The following is a 23,126-nucleotide window of genomic DNA, read 5'->3' as shown; positions in this document are numbered from 1 at the left end:
GGATGTTAAAGCCATTTAAAAAGTAGGGACAGATTGGTGAAACACATCTGGGTTCATTGGCTCAAACACTACTGGAAAATGCCACTGGGAGGCGCCACAGTGTGTTGGGGAAAAAAGGTTCACATACACATAGGCCTCTGGAAGGCTGCTTGTTGTGGCACAGTGATGGGTCCCTAAAAACATGCCCAAGTTTTGTGGTTGTTAAATCTGCTGGAAAAGCAGGGACAGGTTGGTAAAAAAAACACCCAGGTTTGGTTCCACACCACTGGGAGACTGCTTTTTGTGGCACTATACGGATAAAAAAAAACAGTGATGGGTCATTTAAAATATGCCAACATTTGGTGGGTGTTAATCCGAAAAGCAGCAAGGGGTTGGTGAAAAATGCCCAGGTTCAGTGGCTTTAATGCTGCAGGGAGATGCCACAATGCATCGGTGAAAAACACCCAGGTTCAAGTCCACGTATGCTGCTGGGATGCTGCTTTTTGTGGCACTATACAGCTGAAAAAACAGCGATAAGCCCCTAAAGGAATGCCCACACTGGGTGGCTATTAAAGCTGGAAAAGCAGGGACAGGTTGGTAAAAATCACTCAGGTTTGGTGGCTGAAACACAGCTGGAAAACACCACAGTGTGTTGGTAAAAAACACACATGCCACTGGGAAACGCTACGATTTGTCTGTGAAAAACACACAGGTTCGATGCCATGTACACAGCTGGGAGACTGCTTTTTGTGATACTATGCAGACAAATTACAGTGGCGGGTTGCTAAAAAAAACTGGTTGTCAAACCGAAAAGCAGGGAGGGATCGGTGAAAAATGCCCAGGCTCAGTACCATATACACCTCTGGAAGGCTGCTTATTGTTGTACTACGACTATAAAAACATGATGAGTCCCTGAAAAAATGCCCATGTTTGGTGGGTGATAAAGCTGCTGGAAAAGCAGGGACAGATTGGTAAAAAAAAAAAAAACACATTTCGGTGGAAACACTGCAAATATTTGCCAAAAAACAACTGGTGTTGGTCTGCAGCTTGGCACCTGTCTTGCCATCCATCATCCCCCTAACCCAATGCCAAAGTCAGCTCGTACACTATGTCAATATAGAAACTTTGATAAGATACGTATGAAACGTTCAGTTTGCGCAAACGTACAATGCAAACATTTTCCTCTGGCGACTGTGCTGTAAGAAGTTAAGCAAAACACATAGAGCAAAATTTGTAACAATAAACCGCAACACAGAAAAAAAAACCAGACAAAAGCGAATAAAATTGGTGTTAGTTTGGAATAACTTTATTCCTTTACAAGGACACTGCAGCATCCCCTGAATAAAAATTTGACAAATCTGGCCCCGGCCCAGCAGCGGGGTGTTTTATCGATCCTTTTACTTGAAACGAGCAAATGACTCAAGGTACTAAAAGTCCTGACAGCTCCCTGACAAAGCCAGTGGGCTGTCTGCAGTCAGCCTGATGAAGAAATACAAGGTCATAAAAAGTCTGGAGGAGAACTTGGCTTTGATCCCTTTTTAGAGGGGATTCCTTTTTTTCTGTCTCTACGGAAATACACTGCACCAATGAAGACACTGGACCATCCTGCCATAAAAGAGTCATACCATATACTGTGAAAAATCTTTCAATGTCAGTGATAGTAGCGACGTTAAATGCATGTATCAGACCTTTCAGAAAAATGTAAAAATCCAGTTATAACTGTCCATGGAACAAACACATATCTACGTCTATTCTGTAGTCTGTGCCAGCCGACAGTACAGCAGGGGTTATTTACCTATAAAAGGAAGATAATATCAATGTGAAAACAAGGACAAGACAAGAAGATAAGATAAAGCCCCTTTTTCACTGTACAAAAAACCCCACTAACACCTGCTAGCATCTGGCATTTTAATATAAATGGAAAGGGAACAATTGCCATTCACACCTTGGTCAAATGACGGTGCAGTAGTCATGGATATTCCTCTGGCTCCGGCTCTGAAAAGCATTGATGTAAACATGACACCCAGGAGAACGCACCTATTTTAGCCCTGGCGAGATGCAATGATACGCCTCCACAAAATAATGTCCATCTACGCCCAAGCAGCACTCAAACATTGTTCCAAATTAGTCTACCCTGAGTTTGAAAGAGAGATTGAATAAGTAAGATATATATATATATATATATATATATATATATATATATAAAATCCACACACACAGAAAGGGAAACTCGTCTGCTGCAGAGCCATGTACACAGCTCTAGTCTACTGGCAATGGGAAAGGAGTCTTCAGCCTATTTTAAGCAGGTTTACCCATGATTAAAAAGCCTGCATACAAGCGCTAACTTTGGTGGAAAAGGGGATATGATAACATACAGAAAGCCATTATTTATCTCAAGGGAAATTGCCATGAAGCAGCTGCAATACAAAGAATGCGGATACACCAAAGACTATTCAACAGTATGGTGCAAATAAAGTGCAATCCAACTACATACAATATATACAATGCCAATAGCAGGTATGAATGATAAAGAAATAGCTGCATGTAGATATGTGTGTACAGTGTCCAATCTGAGGTGGTGAATACAGAGTGTGTGATATTTATCATGATATTTCCTTTAATAACCACTTATTGCACTTCATGTCCTGTGAGTCAGTTGAGAGATGCTGAATTACAATATCTAAAACACTTACCTATCAAGGTGCTTAAAAATAATGAATGAGTTATTTAACCTTTCTGTTTAACAGATGAGAAAAATTAGCTGTATTTGCTACCATGAACTGATTACTGAATGAGCCTCACAGGCTCATTCAGTAACGGCAAGTGTTAGCGGCTCCCCTGGCATTCACCTGCAAACTCTCAACACGCCAAGGAAACAAAAAACAAAACACAAAATGGCCAAAAAGGAGCAACAAAGAGACTCAAAATATGTACAGAAAGAGGCAAAATAACCAGAAAGAGACATAAAATGACTACAAGGAGACACAAAATGACTACAGGGAGACACAAAATGACCAAAAAAGAGCAACAAAGAGACTCAAAATATGTACAATAAGGGGCAAAATAACCAAAAAGAGACATAAAATGACTACAAGGAGACACAAAATGGCTAAAAAAAGAGCAACAAAGAGACTCAAAATATGTACAAAAGGGGCAAAATAACCAAAAAGAAAATCACTACAAGGAGACATAAAATGACCAACAGAGACACAAAATGACTACAAAGAGACACAAAATCACTACATGGAGACACAAAATGACTACAAAAAGGCAGAACGGCTACAAGGAGAAACAAAACGACAAAAGGAGACACAAAATGACTACAAGGAGACAAAAATGATTACAAGGAGACACAAAACGACAAAAGGAGACACAAAATGACTACAAAAAGACAAAATGGCTACAAGGAGACACAAAATCACTACAAGGAGACACAAAACGGCAAAAGTAGACACAAAATTACTATAAAGAGACATAAAATGACTACAAAGAGACAAAATCACTACAAGGAAACACAAAATTACATTAACACAAAAAACAAACCAACTTCAAAAAGACACACACAAAAAAATATCAAGGGGCAAAATAACCGAAAGACATACAAAATTATTACAGGGAGACACAACGATTGATACAATATTATCTATAAAAAGACAATACAGAGACATGAAATAAGTTCACAGAGGAGAAAAAAATAACAACATCAGCAACAAATGAACAAAAACAAAATCAGATCAAAGTCTGTGTTTTCATGGTATATGGGAGAGTTGTGGGGTCTTTTGTCTGTGCCACTGTCTCATAAGCCACCAGTCACTTCCTCAAACGTCCTGCAGGGGGCAGTGACCACCAGAGCAGCTTCATGTGAGCCCGACATTCAACAGGCGAAGAAGAAGAACATGTTTTCATGCAGGCAACTCTGAAGTTAGTGAAAGACACCACACAGAGTCGTTTCTGTGTGTGAAGTTAACAGAGTGTGTGTCTCTGCAGGTCTTATGAGTAGATGTAAACCTGTATTAAACTATGAGGAGTTAGAAGCTAGTGAAACAAACCACCGAGACGTATATTAGCGACGACGCCTGCGCACTCTAGTCTGGACTGAATATCGAGCCGCCCTTCCTCCCCGCCAACTTGCACCGCAGGGTCGGGCGGACGTCGACTCACAACAACCCCGAGTTCATTTCCTCGTCTATTTTGATATTTTCCTGGATAAAATGGAGAGCCCGTATCGCACCGAAAACGGTAAGCCAAAGAGAACCTAAACATGTACCACCCATCCAGAGTTATCTGGTTTTATTTTGGATTGTGTGCGCCCGATTTTGAACATGGCGTACCCCGCTCTGAGATGGCGGTGGCTTTGTGCTACGTTACAGCGCTAGCGAGCTGATGTGGACTGTAGTTACTGGAAGGAGCTTCACGTCAGCTAAGCTAGTTATTAGCCAGCTAGGTAGTTAGTTAATCCGCACGGATACTTAACTATGAGAGAAATACGTAAACGTCACAGGCGGTGACAACTCACTGTTGACACAGGTTAGCATTAGCTAGCATGTGAAAACTAGTAGAGTAACGGTTGACTGATGCTGCCTTCGTGGGCTTCATCGAAAACTGCTCAGTTATCTAGCTAGAGGCTAAAAACAAAAATACAAGACAGTTAACGTCTGAAAGTCGAGCTAGCAGGAAAGTAGAAACACTTGCCAATTAGAAAAACGACGTAGAATTTTAAGAAGTAAATCGCGTTTACTAATTGAAACAACTTGTGTAGTCACGACTTCCGCAGCCATATTACCTCTGTGTTGTGGTTGTCATGTGCGGTAAGTGGTAATTACGACACTGTCGCCAGTCCATGAAGGCAACCAGGGCCAGCCTGTGGGAGCTGGGAGTAAATAATGTGCCAGCACATCATACTGGGTGACTGAGCCGGGGCCACTGGGCCACCAGGGACCCCAAAGGCCCGAGGTTCACTCTCTGTCAGTCAGTTATTAAAGTATACTTAATTTTAAAATGGTTTTGTTCGGAAATATGATGGATAGTGACAAAATAATGTAGTGTTAAGTGTGTCATTATTGATTTACCACATTATATTTCACATACATTAAACTTGGGGGTAATGTAGTTTTTTGCATAGTAGAGGAGAGTGGGATTGGTTGGCACTCAGCTACTTTGTGGTCCTTTGAAGGTTTAGTTTAGTTAAGTTTATTTTGGTCATTTTCCAACCTACAAAACTCACACACACTGGCAGACAGACAATAAAAAAAATATTAGGTTAATGACGAAAAGGTGTAGGCTGACACCTTAGATTATTACACCTACCCTTTTAACATTAATTATTTTTGTCCGCTCCCTTTTAATTATACAGAACAATAAAAGAAAGTAACAGAAACTAAGAACATATGCATTATGTTGGCTGACTGTCTACCCCAAAAACCCAAACACAGTTCATGCACACTCGGATGTTCATACTTAGGTTTTATGTTTGTGACTTATACTGTGTTTATTAATTTTTTTAATCTATTGTGTGTATTATAAATCACAGAATATGTATAGCTGAGACTTTAAGCTATCAATAGTTGCTAGTTAGAATATATTAACATAAATTATGTCAGAGAAGTACGATAAAGAGTGAAAGTTGTGCCAACCAACCCCGGTCCCCGCTACCACTGGTTGTTTTGTTTTTTTGGGGGGGGGTTGCTTGCCAATGTATATGTAAGCTGCCATATGTGATCAGTTGTGTGTACTGGACTTATTGTTACTTGAGCAAGTGTCAGAAAATAGCAACAAATACCCTGCACAATATCTCAGACCCAACTTGACGTACAGATAGCTTGTAAATATTACAATAAATTAAATTTGTTATTGTAAAAAAAAAAATAATAAATTCAGCTTGTGTTCACATTTGAGAAGCTGGATAATGGATCAAACTGGTTATGAAAGCCCTATAAAATAAGTCATATGTCTTTTATTTACAGTATATTCACATATTTCTTTTCTGCAAGACAAAGAAGCTACTTGAGATGTCTTTGAGGTTATTTATTATGAAATAAAGCCCATTTTTGGCACCTAAGTGGTGACTTGTACGTGTTTTTAGACAGATTACTTAGATTGACACAGACAATAGTTGATATTATGCCATGTTAAGATTAGAATACTGGACCATCTTTATACATTAGAGGTCTTCAGTGTTTCCGTCAGTAATTAGTTAAATGACTTAATGAGTTTAATCAATAAACGTCTGAAACTAAAGACTACACTCTCTAGACCTTGGAATGTTTACGGTCTTCACTAAAAGCCTGTGCAGAGAAAAATATTGAATATTTTTTATCATTAATTGTGAAAAAATAACATGTATTTCTACGTGTGTGTAATTCATTTCAAACATTAAAGCAAAATCATGTAAAATACTTTCTGTAAAGACATTAACTGTGGTGATGAGATATATTAGAGTTGTAATTAAAGGCTTCACTTTGAACATGTGATTATTCAAATTCTGATTTTAACATTGTAAATATATTCCCCAGACTCCCCCCTTCTGCTGCCGTCTCTCCGCCTCTTCATCCCTCCTCTGCGCCTGGTGTCTGCAGCCATGTGGCAGGTCGTGCAGAGGGGCAGCGTGCAGGACTACGGGATGGTGGAGGAGTTCATCAGTACAGTTTCAGAGCTCGTACCTGATCTTTTGAATGCAGATCAGAAAGCTCAGCTCCTCCTGGGCCTCAGAGCGCGGGTAAGACTGTAGGGTGTCATGTGTTGAGTGTTTAGCGAAGACATTTAATGGTTCCTGTGAGCAAACATAATACGACAACAACAGCAGTTTCTCTCATGCAGATGTTTATCTGTCAAAACAAGTTGTAAAAACCTGTTGTGTATTCTAGTGGTCCCCTTTGACTCAGTCGGCGAAGACGTCAGAATTCACAGCATCTAAACAATAAAAAGTTAAATTACGGCCTGGCAGACTGACAGTAAAGGAGCAGCTGATGAAGAGCTTTAATATTTCTTTTGACAGAAAATGTCAGCATCACCTGCAAGGCACCGAATGTCTCATCTGAAAAGAGTTATTAAAGATTTAAATTTTACAGCGCTGAATCCTGTCTGAGTGAATAACACTTCCAGGTGCTGTTCTGTCAGCTGTATTCACCCCGAGGTGACACCATGTGTTACAGGTGGTTCTTGAATTGTGTCGTGCTGAGCAGATAAGAGATACAGAAACCATCGAGATGCACCTGGAGCGGATCAAGTCTCTCATATCCACCTGGGCCGCACAGGTTAGCTGCTTTGATTATGATATCTAGGTCAGCAGCGTTGTCATGGTTTCCATCAAATTTTCATTTTTCTCTGCTTCAACTGCATCTGTACATATTTCTGTTCCAGCCGTGTTTTGCAGAAGTCGAGTTTCCAGAATCCAACTTTGTGGATCAGGTTGAATTGCTGATGAAAGACTCTGAAGAGAAGGAGAAGTTTTTCCAGGTTTGTAACTTGTGTCTTTGAATTTATGTGTTAGTTAAACTCTTGCTGTGTATAGGATGTATAAAATGTATAATGTTAAGTGGCTGTTGGGTACCTGAGCATTAAACTGTGATCATTACCTTCAGGATGTTTTCCCTACGGATTTCGGGCCTGAGTATGACAGCGCTCTACAGGTGCTAATGCTGGATTTCCTGTCCAGACTGGAGAAGCTTCTTCCAGTGCCAGACATTCAGCAGGTACTGCAACATAAATCTGCTTAAGAATCATAGAAAAAGAGATGCTCCATATGACTCCAGAACGTCCCTGACAAACAGCACATTTTTAAGTTTTCTTCCATGCCAAAGTCACAGGGTTTCCCTGTTTTTTTTTTTTTTGTTTGTTTGTTTGTTTGTTTTTTTTGAAACCGAGGTGGCAAAGGCCTGTAGCGGGGGGCATCTCGACAGCTGTACTTTTAGATACCCCCCCCCAAATATGAAAGGAGGCCCCCCTCCATGCTTGAGCTTTACACTACTGACTTGTAGAATCGCAACAGACACGTACTGTGATTTTCAGCCTTCTATGATTATGTTTACCCTTTACAGCAGGTACATCCTGACAGCTGAGAATATTACTGTACTGGGTTGTGAGCGTGCATGGCGCGTGCCTACATTGAAAGTAATGGGTTTGTGCGAGCAAAAGACGCTACATCTGAACGCCCCCCATGCACACACACACGCTTTAACCAAGGCAGCAGGCGAAATTACCCAGGCGGCCCGCCTTTGTCTTAGATAGGCAGGAAAACCCAGAAGTTATCCAGTGATAGTCATCTGTACATCGATGGGTACACTACAAACATGAACTGCTAATAGCTGGCTCGATAATCTACGTAATATCCTGGAATTTTGATGCTCTGTTATTTGTTATGTGTTGTAGTGTGTGCATGTTTGAGATTAGAGAGAAGAACATCTGTGAAGTTTGTCCCCGTGTGTGATGCAACATGATTTCAAAATCCGTTAGAATTTCAAAACTCCTGTTGTCTGACCCTGACTTAAGATAATAACAGGAGTAAGAGACGTGCAGTTATACATCAGATGACAGTTCACCAGGTCAACCAGCTTTTTTGGTTGTATTTTATTTATTTTTAAGTAACCTCACCTGTCTGGTCGGTAGTAATGTTGGTGGTGGTATACGTCACTGAAATGTGAAACCGTTGAGTATAAGGCCGAAGTACATGTTACAAAATAGGACCAGGAGATTGCTTAAAAACCTTCAAATGTTTGTCCCTGTGTTGAAAACCTGTGGACACAACGACAAAAACTTTTCACTTTTCACTCCTTGTTCTGACTGTAATCTGGTGTCTCTTCCTCAGACTGCGTCCATGCTCAGTGCCGTTCCATCTGCACTGGAGGAGTGTGTGCACTCTGTTCCTGACCCTCAGCACCTGAAGACTGTGCTCCTGTACCACACGACACTGGGACATTTCGACTTATCTGGTGAGTCACATCTGGGCTGTAATTCAATCAGTTATTAATGTTATATCCTTTATTTAATGAGGTATCTTGACCTCATACCTTTCCTTGTCCTCAACAGAAAATTGTGCTTTTTTCTGATGTAAGAAACACATTTTAAGATATAAGATTGATTTATTGGTCTGTTTAGAATGAAGCACATTTTTTCTCATCTGGTTTTGTTTATAGACACGAACCATAAAGCTGATGAGATTCTTATTTTCCCCACAGATGAAACTCAGACCATTCCGTCTTCCTTTGGGAACTGCATCCTGTCCTCGCTGTCCCTCCCTCAGCTGGAGAAGGTCGTCATCGACGCAGATCAAATACAGTTGCAGCCTCCGTCAGAGCAGATGCAGGGCTGTATGACCGTCCAGGTGGAGGGGGAAACTGTGACGCTGCTGGACTACATACAGATCGAGCAGCCGTCAGGTTTGGTCGATCCTGATGACGAAGCAGAAAATGAAGTAAACGAGGATGGAGCTGAGGATGGAGCTGAGGACGTCGCTGACGCCTTGAAGCCAGCTGCTTTTCAACCACTGAAACAAAGCAAAAGGCTCCAGGTGAAAAGAAGAGCCATAACGGATAAAGACTTTACGACCGAGAAGAGGCAAAGAAAAAAGTACCCCAATAATAAGACTTGTCCTGTGTGTAATAAGGTTTTCCTGCGGGCTGCGGCCATGAGACGCCACCAGGAGACTCATTCTGCCAATCGGGAATTTAAGTACAAGTGTGCAAACTGTGACAAAAGATTCAGGGACCATTACGACATGAACCGACACAACATGCGCGTTCATGAAAAGGAAGGGATCGGTAACAATGGTAAAGAGGAGGACGCAGAAGATCCCAGCACTTCTGAGATGTCAGAAAACAAAAACTGCGCTCTGTGTGGGAAGTACTTTGGCCGTCGCGTTGACATGGAGCGACACATGAGGTCGCACTCTGAGGACCGCCCGTATAGCTGTTGTTTCTGTGAGAAGAAGTTTAAGAATCCTTACGTTTTAAAGAGACACCAGAAGGAGATCTGTAAGAGCAGAGAGCTGAAAAGGCCGAAGAAGAGGGAGGTGCTGCGCTTAAATCCACAGCCACCGTCAGAGGGGTCGACGGAGGGCAAAGTCTGTCCCATTTGCAGCAGGATCTTACCGTGCACTGCGGACATTGCAAAGCATTTACGGTCTCACACGGAGGAGCGTCCTTTTATTTGCATCACCTGTGAGAAGGGCTTCAAGTACAAGGACACGTTGAAGAAGCATCAGATCATTCACGGTCACGAGGGGATCAGAGAGGAGCAGAGCAAGACGGTGGAGCAGATTTTGGCTGAAGCTGATGCAGGTATATTTGATAAGAAAGACAAAAATCCAGACGCACCTGCAGACGCTTGTGAGGACTCTCCATCTGAGCCTGTGCAGAAAGTCAAGAAAAAAGCCCTCAAAGTGTGTCCCGTGTGTTCGCGGGCATTCGACAGCGTCAAAACACTAAACAGGCACATACAGTGTCACACAGAGGACCGTCCGTATCACTGCATCCACTGCAAGAAGCGTTTCAAACACATGCACGGGCTGAAAAGACACCAGATTTACGCCATCTGTCACAAGAAAATCACCCGATTCTCTTGGAAGAAGGAGCAGAGGGCGGGGCCCAGCCAGAGCGAGGTAACCAGCACCGACCCTCAACAGGGGCCGCCTCTGAAAATACCCGTGTGGTGTTCAAACTGCGGCAAACACTTCGAGTACCCGTCGGCTTTGAAGGAGCACCAAGAAAATGTTTGCAAAGTGGAAGTGAGCGAAATCATGAAATGTGACGACTGCGGGAAAGAGTTTAAGAGCATGACGATGCTCAAAGTGCACCAGAGGATTCACGACCCGCTCTACTGCAAAGAGTGCGGGAAGATACTCGCCAACGAGCCCGCATTCGAGAGGCACAAGCTCATGCACAGACCGATGCAGTGCACCATGTGCGATCAGACTTTTACTCTGTTGAGGCGCTTGAGGGAACACTACGAGAAGCAGCACGAGTTCACCGGGCCGTATCCGTGCGCTCAGTGCGACAAAACCTTCATCCAGCTCTCCTACCTCGCCATCCACCAGAGAATCCACAAAGGAGAGTTCCCGTACATCTGTAGCATGTGTCCGGAGAAGTTCAGGTCGTCCAACTGTCTGACGGTCCATCAGAGGAAACACACGGGGGAGAAACCGTTCCTCTGCTGGCAGTGTGGGAAGTGTTACCGCTCGGCCTCGGAGCTCACTGTGCACATGGGAACCCACTCCGAGGAGCGACCCTGGGCGTGCACACAGTGCGACATGGCTTACCGCACCAAGCTGCAGCTGACAAACCACGTGGAACAAATCCACATCGGCGTCCGGTATCCCTGCAACAGCTGCGGGAAGCAGTTCATGAAGGAGACGTCGCTGAAGAGGCACGAGCTCATCCACACAGGCGAGAGGCCGCACCAGTGCACGGTGTGCGGGAAGACCTTCCTGACCGCCAACGAGCTCCGACTACATAACCGCTACCACACCGGCGAGCGTCCGTACAAGTGCGAAGTGTGCGGGAAAGCCTTCATTCAGTCGGGTTATCTGAAGTCGCACATGCGCATTCACACGGGAGAGAAGCCATTTAAATGTGACATATGTGACAAAGGCTTCCGGTTGTCGTATCACATGAAGAAACACAGGAGGACTCACGCTGGGAAGCCAAAGACCTACATATGTGAGGACTGCGGGTTAGGGTTCCTCCTCAAGAAGTCCCTGTGGGAACACTCGCTCAGTCATGAGGTCAAAGTGGAGCCATCCTTCACTGATGAAGTCAGAATAGAATTTCAATAGAGACGCTTGTATTTTCATGCAGGTTTAATTTTATATACATCAATGACAAGTTGTGAGCTGGAAACATCGTCACCAAAAACACTTAAATCGCTCTTTGTTGTCTGATTTTGACCAATTTGTAAGTTGGTTGTTTTTGTTTTTCTGTCCCTGTTGCTTTACTGTGTTGATTTACATCTTCTATAAAGCATATGATGAGCTATGAGGCATGTATATATTACAAGACAATGAATAATTTCTGCTTACATGGCTTTTTGGAATAAATTTATCATGAATGTAATTCTTGCTCTGTTCATTTTTATTTTAAAATAAGTGCTGAAATGTCATCGATTAGTCCAGTGTCAGAAAATCAAACAAAGACATGATGATCAATTATTTGTTTAACTGTTCTGCTCTGTTGTCTGTCTTTGCTCAATGAAGCCACGCTTTCAAATTGCTTCTTCCTCTACGCCATGACTCCTTGTTGCAAGTTTCCAACAACGCAGATGCAAATTTGAGGTCATTGTTATGCAACTGTCAGGAAAACATGCAGGTATCAAGAGAAGGAATTGATAAGCTCAGAGAATATGGAGCCAGTTATCAACTGGAACCTGTTCTCGATTCCCGTGCTGAGTCATCAGTGGCTGTAGGGCATTGTGATGGACATTTTTTATTGTTTCTGACATTTTACATGAGACATTTGGATATTCTGTTAATACCAACAGCTTTTTTAGCCCTCATAAAAGGTACATAATCAGTATTTTGTTCTTCCCAAATCACCCAAAACAAGTAAAATCCGTGTTATGGTCATCGAGTAAAAAGACATTTTAAAGGGAAAGTGCACCCAAAAACAAAAATTCAGTCATTATCTACTCACCCATATGCCGATGGAGGCTCAGGTGAAGTTTTAGAGTCCTCGCAACACTTGCGGAGATCCCAGGGGAGAGTGGGTAGCAGCACAACTCCACCTAATGCAGGCTGACGGCGCCCCAGATTCAAACATCCAAAAAAACATAATTGAAACCATGAAATATCTCCATACTGCTCGTCCATAGTGATCCAAGTGTGCTGAAGCCCCGGAAAAACATCATTTGAACTCTGTTTTTAGCCTCATTGTAGCCTGTAGCTCTAACTGCCTCTCTGTACACTGAGCTCACGTGTGCTCACGAGCTGTGCTGCTACCCACTCTCCCCTGGGATCTCCACAAGTGTTGTGAGGACTCTAAAACTTCACCTGAGCCTCCCTCGGCATATGGGTGAGTAGATAATGGCTGAGTTTTCATTTTTGGGTGCACTATCCCTTTAAATTCAGGGCAATTAAAATTAAAAGTGCAAAATAACTCAGATGAAAAGGTGACCTACTTGTAATATATATACACCTTATTTTTGTTTCATGATAACTTTTACAATTAAATATTAAAGATCCCCTTCATATGTGTCCTATAAAAGATGCTTTGAATAATAATTTGTTTCTGAGATGCTTTATCCAGAAAAACTGTTACACTCAGATTTAAAGGGACAGTTCACCCCCAAATCAGAAATACATATTTTTCCTCTTACCTGTAGGGCTGTTTATCAGTGTAGATAGTTTTGGTGTGAGTTGCAGAGTGCTGGAGATATTAGCTGTAGAGATGTCTGCCTTCTCTCCAGTATAATGGAACTAGATGGCACTCAGCTTGTGGTGCTCAAAGCGCCAAAATATATACATTTGGAAAACTCAACATCAACGTCTCTTTCAAGTCATCTGTCGAAATTCTAAGTCAAGTGTCTCTTCTCTTATATCAGTGTTAATCAAGCAAGTCTCAAGTCCTCTGCTAGCTCAGGGGTGCTAGGTGAGCTAGCAGTAGATGCACTCTTCCTTCTGCGCAGTGATACAGTTGGCAGGTGTTCAGTAGAAAGAAAATAGTTCCTCCATGAAACTGCTCACAACAAGGTCTGTGGATTATCTTGAGTAACCAGATCATGATTTCTGGAAAGAGACATTGGTGGTGAGTTTTTCAAATGTATTTTTGTGGTGCTTTGAGCAGCACAAGCTGAGTGACATCTACACTGAACAAACGTGTAAATGTTTAAATACTTTTGTTTTTGCTCCCAGTTGTCACAGGTTTAAGTTACAGATCTATTTAATGCATTCAAAAGACTCACTTCTGTCAAATGGTGGCAGCAAGTTTCTCCTTTTCCAAGCTAACTCATCCACCTGACAGGTCTGGCATATAAAGACACTGATTACACAGCATCATTACCACACAGGTGTGCCCTGGGCTGGTCACAGTTAAAGGCCACTCTGAAATGTGCAGTTTGATGACACAGCACAATGACAGAAGTTTTGAGGGAGCGTGTCACTGGCATGCTGACTGCAGGACTGTCTGGATAAGCTGTTGCCCATGATCTGGATGTTCATTTCCCTACCGTAAGACGTCTCCAGTGATGACTCTGTGATGGCGGTGCATCTAACCATCCTCACAACTGCTGACCACGTGTTACCAGCTCGTGACTTCCACATCCAGTGTCTGCATCTGCAAGATGGCCTGAGGTCTGCCACCTGGACACCTGACGAATTTCTGCAGAAACTGTCTCAGGGAAGCTCATCTGCATGCTCATAACCAACTCAAGTGGGCATCTGCTCACCATTGATGGTGTCTGGCACCTTGGAGAAGTGCTCTCTTCACAGATGAGTACTGTTTTACACTGCACTGGGCAAATGGCCAAAGTACAGTTGCTTTTTTTTTGTTTGTTTGTTTTCTTGGGTGCTTTATGCCCCACAAGTGTCATCTCGTTCCTTTATATTCAAGAGAAGGCGGACATCTCTATGGCTGATATCTTCAACGCTGCAACTCACACCGAATCCAGACTGAGGAATCGCTCCACTGGTAAGAGGAACATGTGTTTTTGATTCTTGGGATAAGTGTCCCTTTATACACTAAAGAAAACATACTTATAATATTACATTCCTGCCTGTATACCCCCTAAATCCTTCACACTGGACCTTTAAGTTGAGCACAAATAGCTTTCCTCTGTCAGCAGCTGAATGTGAAAGCAGCCCTCTACGGTCAAACTTAAACATCTAAGTGGAGAAACAGAAAGCACAATATTTTTTGAGTGCAGAGGGACTTTAGTCTTTCAGGATTTAGGATTTTGTCGTGACAACAGGAAGTCAAAAGCTGCTTTTGGAGCAATCGCAGCACTCATGAGGTCGACCAGTGCTGCTCAGTGTTTCGTCAGTAGTGTTCCTGAACCAGGAGATGGCAGTATAGTCGTGTTAATGAACAGCAGGGCTCAGCAGCTGGACCTCACAGGGGAGGGAGAGCTGTCAGTGTTGCCCCCTGCTGTTACAGCTTGTGTTGGAGCCTCTCGACTCTGCAAGCTTCCTTATACATAAATAACACAGTGTTTATCCTTCGTTAGCATCCATATCTCAAGTGCAGCATGCATAAAGTCATCTGTTTACGTTGTAAATTTGCGGGTAAGCTTGTTTGTTTTATGCAGCGTCTCTACTTTATGCAACATAAATTTCCCAATGATTGTTTATACAGGCTCAGTGACTGCAAATCAATATTTATCCTGCGCTCTTCCTCGCAGCCCGTGTCACCTGACTGTTTACTCAGCCTGAGTGACAGTTTAAACCACAGCAGCAGCAGCTAGAGCAGCATCCCCTGCCCAGTTCCCGAGAAACTGCTCCCATCTCTGAGAAAAAAATCAAAGGCCGACTGAGTCAGAGCCTCTCCAGAGTGTTGGGAGCAGATCACTTTTTAACCCAAAGCATATTGATTTATATGGGGCTGTAATTGCTTCAGTGTGTCCTGGATTATTCCCCCCGTAATTGAGGCCTGGCAGAGGTCTCTTTCCTAGACATAGCCTCCACGGTGCCAGGTGGTGGGCAGAGAGGAGCACCGCACCCACTCCCCAGCCAGCCCGGAGAGAGCCAGGGAGCGGTGGCCCTTACCCCCCAAAACCGCTCCTCGTCGTGGGATAAGTAAACAGCACCAACAGTACGCTTCCCTGCATGCTTTGAGGTATCTTGCGCAGGCCCTCGTCCAGCTCTAATTGCAGTATGAGGCAGCACATTATGAGCAAAGCTGAATGGGACGGACAGCTCGCTGCAATATCACTGACACCAGAAAGTCCTGAATGTGTGCATTTCTCTGGATGCTTGGCTCTCGTCTGTGGTTTGTCTCTCCAGGATTAGTTGTGTTTACTGAAACCGCATATTAAGGCTGTAATTACTGTACATGCTATTGTTCAAGTATTTGTTTTGTGTTTTTGTTCGTGACTCAGTGGAACATTCCTAGATTTTGTAATAGACGGAATGTTTGCACGCTCTAACAGGTCTGGAGATCACCGGGGTGTCACACGCACAGGGGGGTAGACACAATAATGTCAACACTCCACGGGGAAGTCACCTTTTAAAGCAACACCACATTGTCTGTGCAGTATGTGCCATAGGTTGCACCTGCAGACAACTTTATCTCTGCTGCAGAAAAGTTTTGCTTCTTTCTTTTGAAACACTTTAACATCTGCAGGCCTTTAAAAGGCTTCAAAATAAACAGTCTGAGAACAAAGAAAATCACTTTCACAGACCATAACTTGTGACAAGATGTTGCAAGTACACACTGACTAATTTTAATGGGTCACAAGCCAAAAAAAGTTTGGGACCATTATATTCATAGTAATTCAAGGAGGCATTTGTAGGGTTGCCAATCGTAATAAACCCACATAGAATTATCACTCAATTCTGCAGCCACGAGGCAGCTTTTCAGCCTCTTCTAGCTCATTGTTTTGGTTTTATGGCACATTAACTGCATGGTTCAGTCTATCCACTCTCATCACATTCATTTCCAGCTGCAGAAGGCAGCTTTTTAAGCAAGAAAAGCTCAGATAATCAAGTGTACCAAGATGCCTGCAGGTCCTTTTTAAACCAGTGGTACCCAAGTGGTGCAGCCACGGGGTCCAGATTTCTCCTCAGTCATTAGTTCAAGGTCCTCACAGTTTAATGAAATTAAAAAATTAAATTAGTGGTCTTGTTTTGTCTCCGTACTGTCCTAGAGGCTTTTTTTAAGAGGTGCCTTTCCTTGCATTGAACACTGGGCGATGTACTGCGCCAATAGAAGTGACGCACTGTGATCTGATCGCTCAAACCACTCACCACTCTGGGTTGCATTTAACTACATGTCTTTTGATGTGTAAAGAGAACAGGATACAGCGTTGGAGGCAGGACCCCAGTGGTGCATGAAGCCAAAAATGTTAAACTGGTACAAATAACTTTACCTGGATGATCTGCACTGTGTCCGCGTCATTGGGCCCATAGAGCAGGTGCACTAGAGACACTAGCCAAGCTGGCTACTTCGTTTTTAGCACTCTGCTAACTTGACTGAGGATAAAAGGATTCAATCATTCGGCTCTTCTAGACCCTCCAACTGTTAGTGGACTGGATGGATTCAATCCTGATAGTGAATCGAGTTATTTAGCAGGGGTTAAGAGGTTTCCTTTTACTATGAAAGTCAGCTGGAAAAGTCTGTTTGGGCCTAATGGCGTTACGTGACGGACAGAGGTTGTAATTCCGCTGTTTGGCCACAACGAAAATTGGCTTTAAAGCTTGGTGTGCTTCCAGGGTTTGGTCCTCCTGACACGTCCTCAATAAGGACTACATCTTCAGTGCAGGACATGGTGGTTGACGCACTATGACGTGTCCATTTTTGGACTGACGAGTTGGATGACTGTTGCATGGCCATACATCGTTCTGCTTTAGGAAGGAGACTTGTTGAATTCTGCCAACAGCGATATCTCCAGCTGTACGGACACAACCGCTAGCATGACTAGTGAGCAGCTAAGCATATACACACAGGCTTTTGACCTTCTAGCATGAACACTGATGTGTCAGTTGTCGACTTGTGTTCTGATCACTCAAACACGTTAATAACCACACCACTGTGAAAAGTTGTGGATGGTACCAATGGAACCGTTCCGTACCGTCCCCATGTTTGGTCCCCCCTCTGTTGGGGTACCTAGCACACAGATCTGGTACTAAAAGGTGGAGCTGTGAACACTGCAGTCTGATTGGTCAGTAGAGGACGGTCACTCTGCTCAGGGCTGAGTTGTGTCTGGTTTTGAGGCTCATGTAACCACTGTTCATACTGTGGAGAGTTTTATTAGTAAACTGTAACTATAAAATGAAAGGATGTTTTGCTGCCTCTCACAGCAGCTGGAGTCTGAGAAAAAATAACTTCATTCACTGGGCCGACTGCCGGCAACTTTTAAGGTGGAACGTTTACTTGTAATGTAACTCCATGCATGAGTTGATGACGTGAATCCATCAGCACACCTTAAATTTCACTGTGACAACTTTGACCATCACTTTAGTTTCATCACTTTTAGTAATGAGTGGATCTTCAGGCATTTGTGTATATTAATTTTGACCAGATTATGTGAACTGCATATATTCTAATCCTCACTCGGAGAAAAAAAAGCATCGTGGATCATCGTTCCTGTGGGCTCCAGTAACACTAAACCCCTGAGCTTGCCTGAGAAGGACTAAATGCACAAACCTGCTATATTTAAATATCCCGTGTAGAGAGACTCTCACTGCAGCCTGTTATATTTTGTTTTGAAAATGTCGGCGTGCAGCCTCGTTCTGTGGACGATAGACGAGGTGCAGACTGATAAAGGAGGGAATACAGTGAGTGCTGGACGGAGCAGTGAGTGACAACAACCCCGCCCACATTTAAGAGCACTGTTTGTGGTGGAAACACTAGAGTCTAGGTACCATGTCTGAAGGGTTACTGTTGGTTCCAAAGGTACCATACTGAAAGAGTTTGGTGGAAACTGGGGTTAAAAACAGTCATTTGATTCATTGTCTATATAATGATATAGATTAGTGCAGCTTTAACTGATCAGGGCTTCAATGAATCAGCTGCTTCAGACTACCTTCCTGTTATGTTCAGCTACACAGTCACATGAGCTGAATATACAGAGAAACATACAGTAAATAACGGCTGAAAGTCTACACCGAGAATGTGGTTGTATTGTTCTCATCACCAGTAAATGGAGGCTGCAGCGTCCAAGTTTAGTTTCCTGGGAAGCTGATGTGATTTGTTGAAAACCCTGCCACTTCCAGCATGTTCAGCGATCACAAACAGTTAAACTGTCCCAGAGATATTTTTGAAAAAGTAGGTTTTGATCATCAACAGGCACCACGGAATTTCCTGGCCTTTTTGCCAAAATACTGTGACCCCTGCGAGTTACTACGGAAACATAGCGTATCAAAACAAGCGCCCCATTTCTTGCTCTTGCTCCATGACGCACCTTTATTTCTTCCATATGAACAGTGTATGGCACAGCAGAGGGCTTTGATAACAATATCTGCCTTGAATGCATGGACAGCGGTGCCACGCACACACTCGTGCACGCCTGCACCACACCCTGTTTAACCACCAGGCTTGGCAAAGTTATGCACACACAGAAAAATTACCCCGACAATCACTTGTAATGGATACTTTCATTGTTTTTGCAAAGCTTTTTTTTGTTTTAGTCAATTGATAAAAGAGGAAATATAACAGAGAACTCACTAAGCTGGAAAAAACCCTCAGACTAATCAAGAGAACAGAAGGATTGCTGTACTAATCAAGTGTGTGTACATGCATGCGCTTGCATGTGTGTCCTCAAGTGAGCCCTGCAGTCCCCACACTCTCTCGCCCTCCATCCTCCCTCAACCTCGTGGGTTTATCTCGTTTTTCATCCACTCTAATTCTTCCTCCGTCCTCTCACTTTCATCCACTTGCATTCATTTGCATTCTGCACCGCTGTCTGTATCTGTGTGTCCCTCTGACTCGGACATTTGTTTGGCAGGAGACACCAGACGGGATGCTGTTAACACTGCAAAAAGTGTCTGTTTTTGCAAGTCTGTTTCTTTTTGTTAACATAAAGATGCATCCAAATGGGATGCAACAGCTCTGCTGAGTGCCAGATTTGTTGCATAAATTTTCTCCTGCAAGCCTCACTCTCTTACCAAGGCAGATCCCTCAAAATGAAATGACACTAAATGACGGAAATCATTCTTTAAAAAGTGAGAATGCATGGTAATGATGTGCGACTATCCTGGTGGCATCATTTTAAACTCTTCCTCAGAGGAAGATGTGATTTTGAAGCTCCCTCCTGATCAAAATAACTTACAAAGATGCACATTTTTTGCAGTGAACACTTTCTCCTTCCTACACCAGAAGGGAGTGAAAACAAGCCTTTCCCTGGTCAATGAGTTCACTGGGGCGGACGTCTCCTTAGACAAGGCTGCAGGGGGGGTTAGGAGGGGGAGGTGGTGGTGTGGTGGTGGTGGTGTTGGTGGGGTGGAGGGGGGTGGGGGGGTTCAAAAGTCTTGCAACCGAAGAGAAAAGAGAGTCGGAGTGAGGGAGGGAAAGGGAGAAACCTGGCACCAAGACAGTTCAGAGCACTGGGTATTAGAGACGGCGAACAAGGGAAGGTCAGCCCCCCCCCCCCCCAATCCTCCTCCTCCTCCTCCTTCTTCTTCCTACTACTGCATCAGCAGATGTACGGCACAAGCCCATCATCAATACTGCCAGACCACAGCGATAACAGGAAAGTCTGTGATGAAGCGTTTGCATGCTAGATTGTGGGGTTTTTATGTCAAGAGTCAGTGAAAGATGAGATGATTTCACATCTAAGATCAGCTACTGACAGAGAGGCTTACGGGCATCAGTGACCGGCCACGTCCCTGATCTGATGCTAACAAGGTCATCCTCTGGTCTGAAAGCAGCTTTGTCCCTCTAATCAGAGGAGCATCATCATCATCATCATATTCAACGTTGTATCAGCAGCTCTTGGCAGTGACGCAATCCGCCAGGGGAGGCAAACGGAGACGCCGCTCGGTGCACGTCTCAAGCAGCCATCCAGAGAGGAGGATAAATCAGCTCTCAGATTGATAAGGAGCTGAGATGTCGAATGCAGATGTGTTATTTAATGCACTGACCGTCTGTAAGCAAGATGTGATGGTGTAAAGCAAGGCTGCAACTACAGTTATAGTCAGAATCAATTGATCGTTTTATCTATAAAAAGACAAAAAGAGAGCTTTCAAGATCCCAAAGGAGCATCTTCCGATTGCACATTTTTACCCGCCAACAGTCCAAAACCTAAAGATATTCAGCTTACCATCATAAATGACAAAGAATGTTGGGCGTTTTTGCTTAAAAATGGTCTGAATCAATTATTCGATTATCAAAATAGTTGCTGACAGTGGTGCACCCCAAGGAAGGGGGGTGTGCGCCACCATACTCTGGTCAATATTACTGTCTTTAATGGACAGTGGCGTGCTCATTTTGTACGCTAGTAGTAAAGGTGTCTCAGGAAACTAGACAACCTAAGGCATCCATTGGTACCAATCACACCAGCATAGCTTGTCTGGAAGGGAGCTAGATATTGTTCCAAAGTTAGGCAAAATTTTAGCGAGGGAATTACTGGCATGGCAGTTTTCAAAGGCGTCCCTTAAACTTTCACCTCAAGATATCTGACTGAAAATGGGTTCTATGGCAACCCACGGGCCCCCCCGAAACTTGAAAAGGCTTGTTCCCAGGAAACGTTTTGTTCCCTACAATCAACTTCAAATTAAAGCTGTGACAACAGACAAACAGCATATCCTCATACAACAATGATTTAGTACCCCATGAATAATGTCTTCACATTACGTACTTAACCTTAAGTTACATACTTAATGCAAAATTATGTAGGTTAGGTTTAGGAAAAGAAACAGTGAGAATGTACTTTAATATAACTCTAAGTTCACTTGGTTTGACAAAGGACATGAACACTGGTTCGTGAGGGAAAGTCCTGTGTTTGTTTGACCCATCCTCCCTCTGTATGCAGACTTTTTCTCTGTATACTACCTCTTTCTTTACACCTTTCAGCATATTGGTGATGTGATCGCAGCCCTCTCAATTACGTTGGTTACATAGGAATTCTGGTGCATTAGTTGTCGTAGGTATATGTATGAACAGTATATGAGAACAGGCTAAAACAGGACAATGGCCATTTCAGATTTTTTTAATCAAAAGATCAGTTTTAAACAGTTGAGGGAGTGGGTGTTTGCCTGAAACTCTTCAGGCGCAGAACATACTGTATGTGCTTGTTGGCTGTTGGTGGTAGTCTTTGCGGTGTGTTCAAGGGCAACTTCATGACCACCACATTCTCGCTCCGACCACGTCACATATTGACGTTTGGTTTCAACGTCCAGATATGTTGGTTGATGACATTCTGGGACACCGTGTCAAATTGTCTCCCTTAAAATACACTTCTGTTTTCACAGGAAATTTAACGTTTGCGTACAGTCTCTTTCAAAATAAGGGCACTACGTCAGTACAACACCGTGAACTGACATTTTTTTCCTTCAACAACAAACGCACATGGTTAGGTTTAGGAAAAAAGAACAGGGTTCCGCTTTAGAATCTTACGGGACGTGAACGCCGGTCTCCAAGGTGAAAGTCAGTGTTTGTTGGACCCATCCGCCACAGCTCCTGCCTGCACCATTCGGACTTTCGCCACCTTAACTGACGTTGTTTTCCCCCCTGACACCACCAGGCAAACTATAATGGCGACGTCTGTGTCTGACACCCCAAGTCACTGCCCAACTGCTGGATTTCGACGACCTCGGAATGAGACCTAGGCGACGAAGTAGTCAGGCTTTGTCGCTAATAGTTCTTTGGTGTCAGTTTGGCGTGTCTGGGCCCTCAGGAGTACTTTCTGCAGTGGAAATGCAAAACAAATTGAGGGTATGGGTTTCGTATGTTTTCTAAGGGTACTATACAAAAAGTGTTAAGTGGAAATGCAGCTAAAAAGTACCAGGTACACGGAACTATCCACAATTTCTGTGTGTGGAAAACCAAAAAGGAGCAGGATGAGTTGAATAGAGCCTTGCCATATCACGCAGCAAAAGATATATGACGATGAATCAGCATCACCTTTGCCAACATTTTTGGCTTTTGACTCTTTAAAACAAAGTAATGTCTGCTTCAAAGGCTTTGTCATATGTTTTATGTGACCATGAGCTGTGAGAAGTTCACAGAGAGCATATTTACTCTAAAACAGTCCAGTAATCTAAAGCAACAGTTTCACAAAAGTCAAATAAAATCAAGTTTTCTTTTCTTCCCACCAGCTTGTGACCCCTCACCTGTATCATATGACCCCTTCAGGTGCCCCAACCCTCATGCTGGACACCACCTATTTAGTGAAGTTTGGACATGAGAGGCCTCAGCAGCCTCAGCACTATGAGTGTGATTCAGTGCCGTCCGTGTCAGGCGGGGACATTTGATCGTGCTTGTGTTGTGACCCACTTTACCCCAACAACCCTAACTGTTGCGTGTCTTCATCCGCGGTCCCCTTTGGATCCGACCCTGCTTGTGATGCAC

General features: G+C 43.4%; 2 protein-coding genes across 2 annotated transcripts in view; both read left to right on the top strand.

Moving 5' to 3' along the window:
- Window positions 1-23,126, top strand: part of btbd11a (BTB (POZ) domain containing 11a) — a 364,442-nt gene that overhangs the window by 296,794 nt on the left and 44,522 nt on the right. The gene's annotated exons all lie outside the window — the stretch shown is intronic.
- Window positions 3,648-12,023, top strand: LOC125882874 (zinc finger protein 14-like). The gene is made up of 7 exons (XM_049566820.1): window positions 3,648-4,218; window positions 6,492-6,694; window positions 7,131-7,232; window positions 7,339-7,434; window positions 7,560-7,670; window positions 8,783-8,906; window positions 9,153-12,023. Exons 1-7 carry the CDS (start codon window positions 4,191-4,193, stop codon window positions 11,744-11,746), a joined length of 3,258 nt encoding a protein of 1,085 aa, XP_049422777.1. The 5' UTR covers window positions 3,648-4,190; the 3' UTR covers window positions 11,747-12,023.

Source organism: Epinephelus fuscoguttatus, linkage group LG22, assembly GCF_011397635.1.
Source record: "Epinephelus fuscoguttatus linkage group LG22, E.fuscoguttatus.final_Chr_v1".
Taxonomy (NCBI): Eukaryota; Metazoa; Chordata; class Actinopteri; order Perciformes; family Serranidae; genus Epinephelus; species Epinephelus fuscoguttatus.
This window is presented reverse-complemented; position numbering and strand designations above follow the sequence as displayed.

Coding starts and splice junctions, on each gene's coding strand:
- LOC125882874 (XM_049566820.1), top strand. CDS start 4,191: ATGGAGAGCCCGTATCGCACCGAAAACG. Junction 4,219..6,491: donor CCCGTATCGCACCGAAAACG/GTAAGCCAAAGA, acceptor TATATTCCCCAG/ACTCCCCCCTTCTGCTGCCG. Junction 7,671..8,782: donor CAGTGCCAGACATTCAGCAG/GTACTGCAACAT, acceptor TCTCTTCCTCAG/ACTGCGTCCATGCTCAGTGC.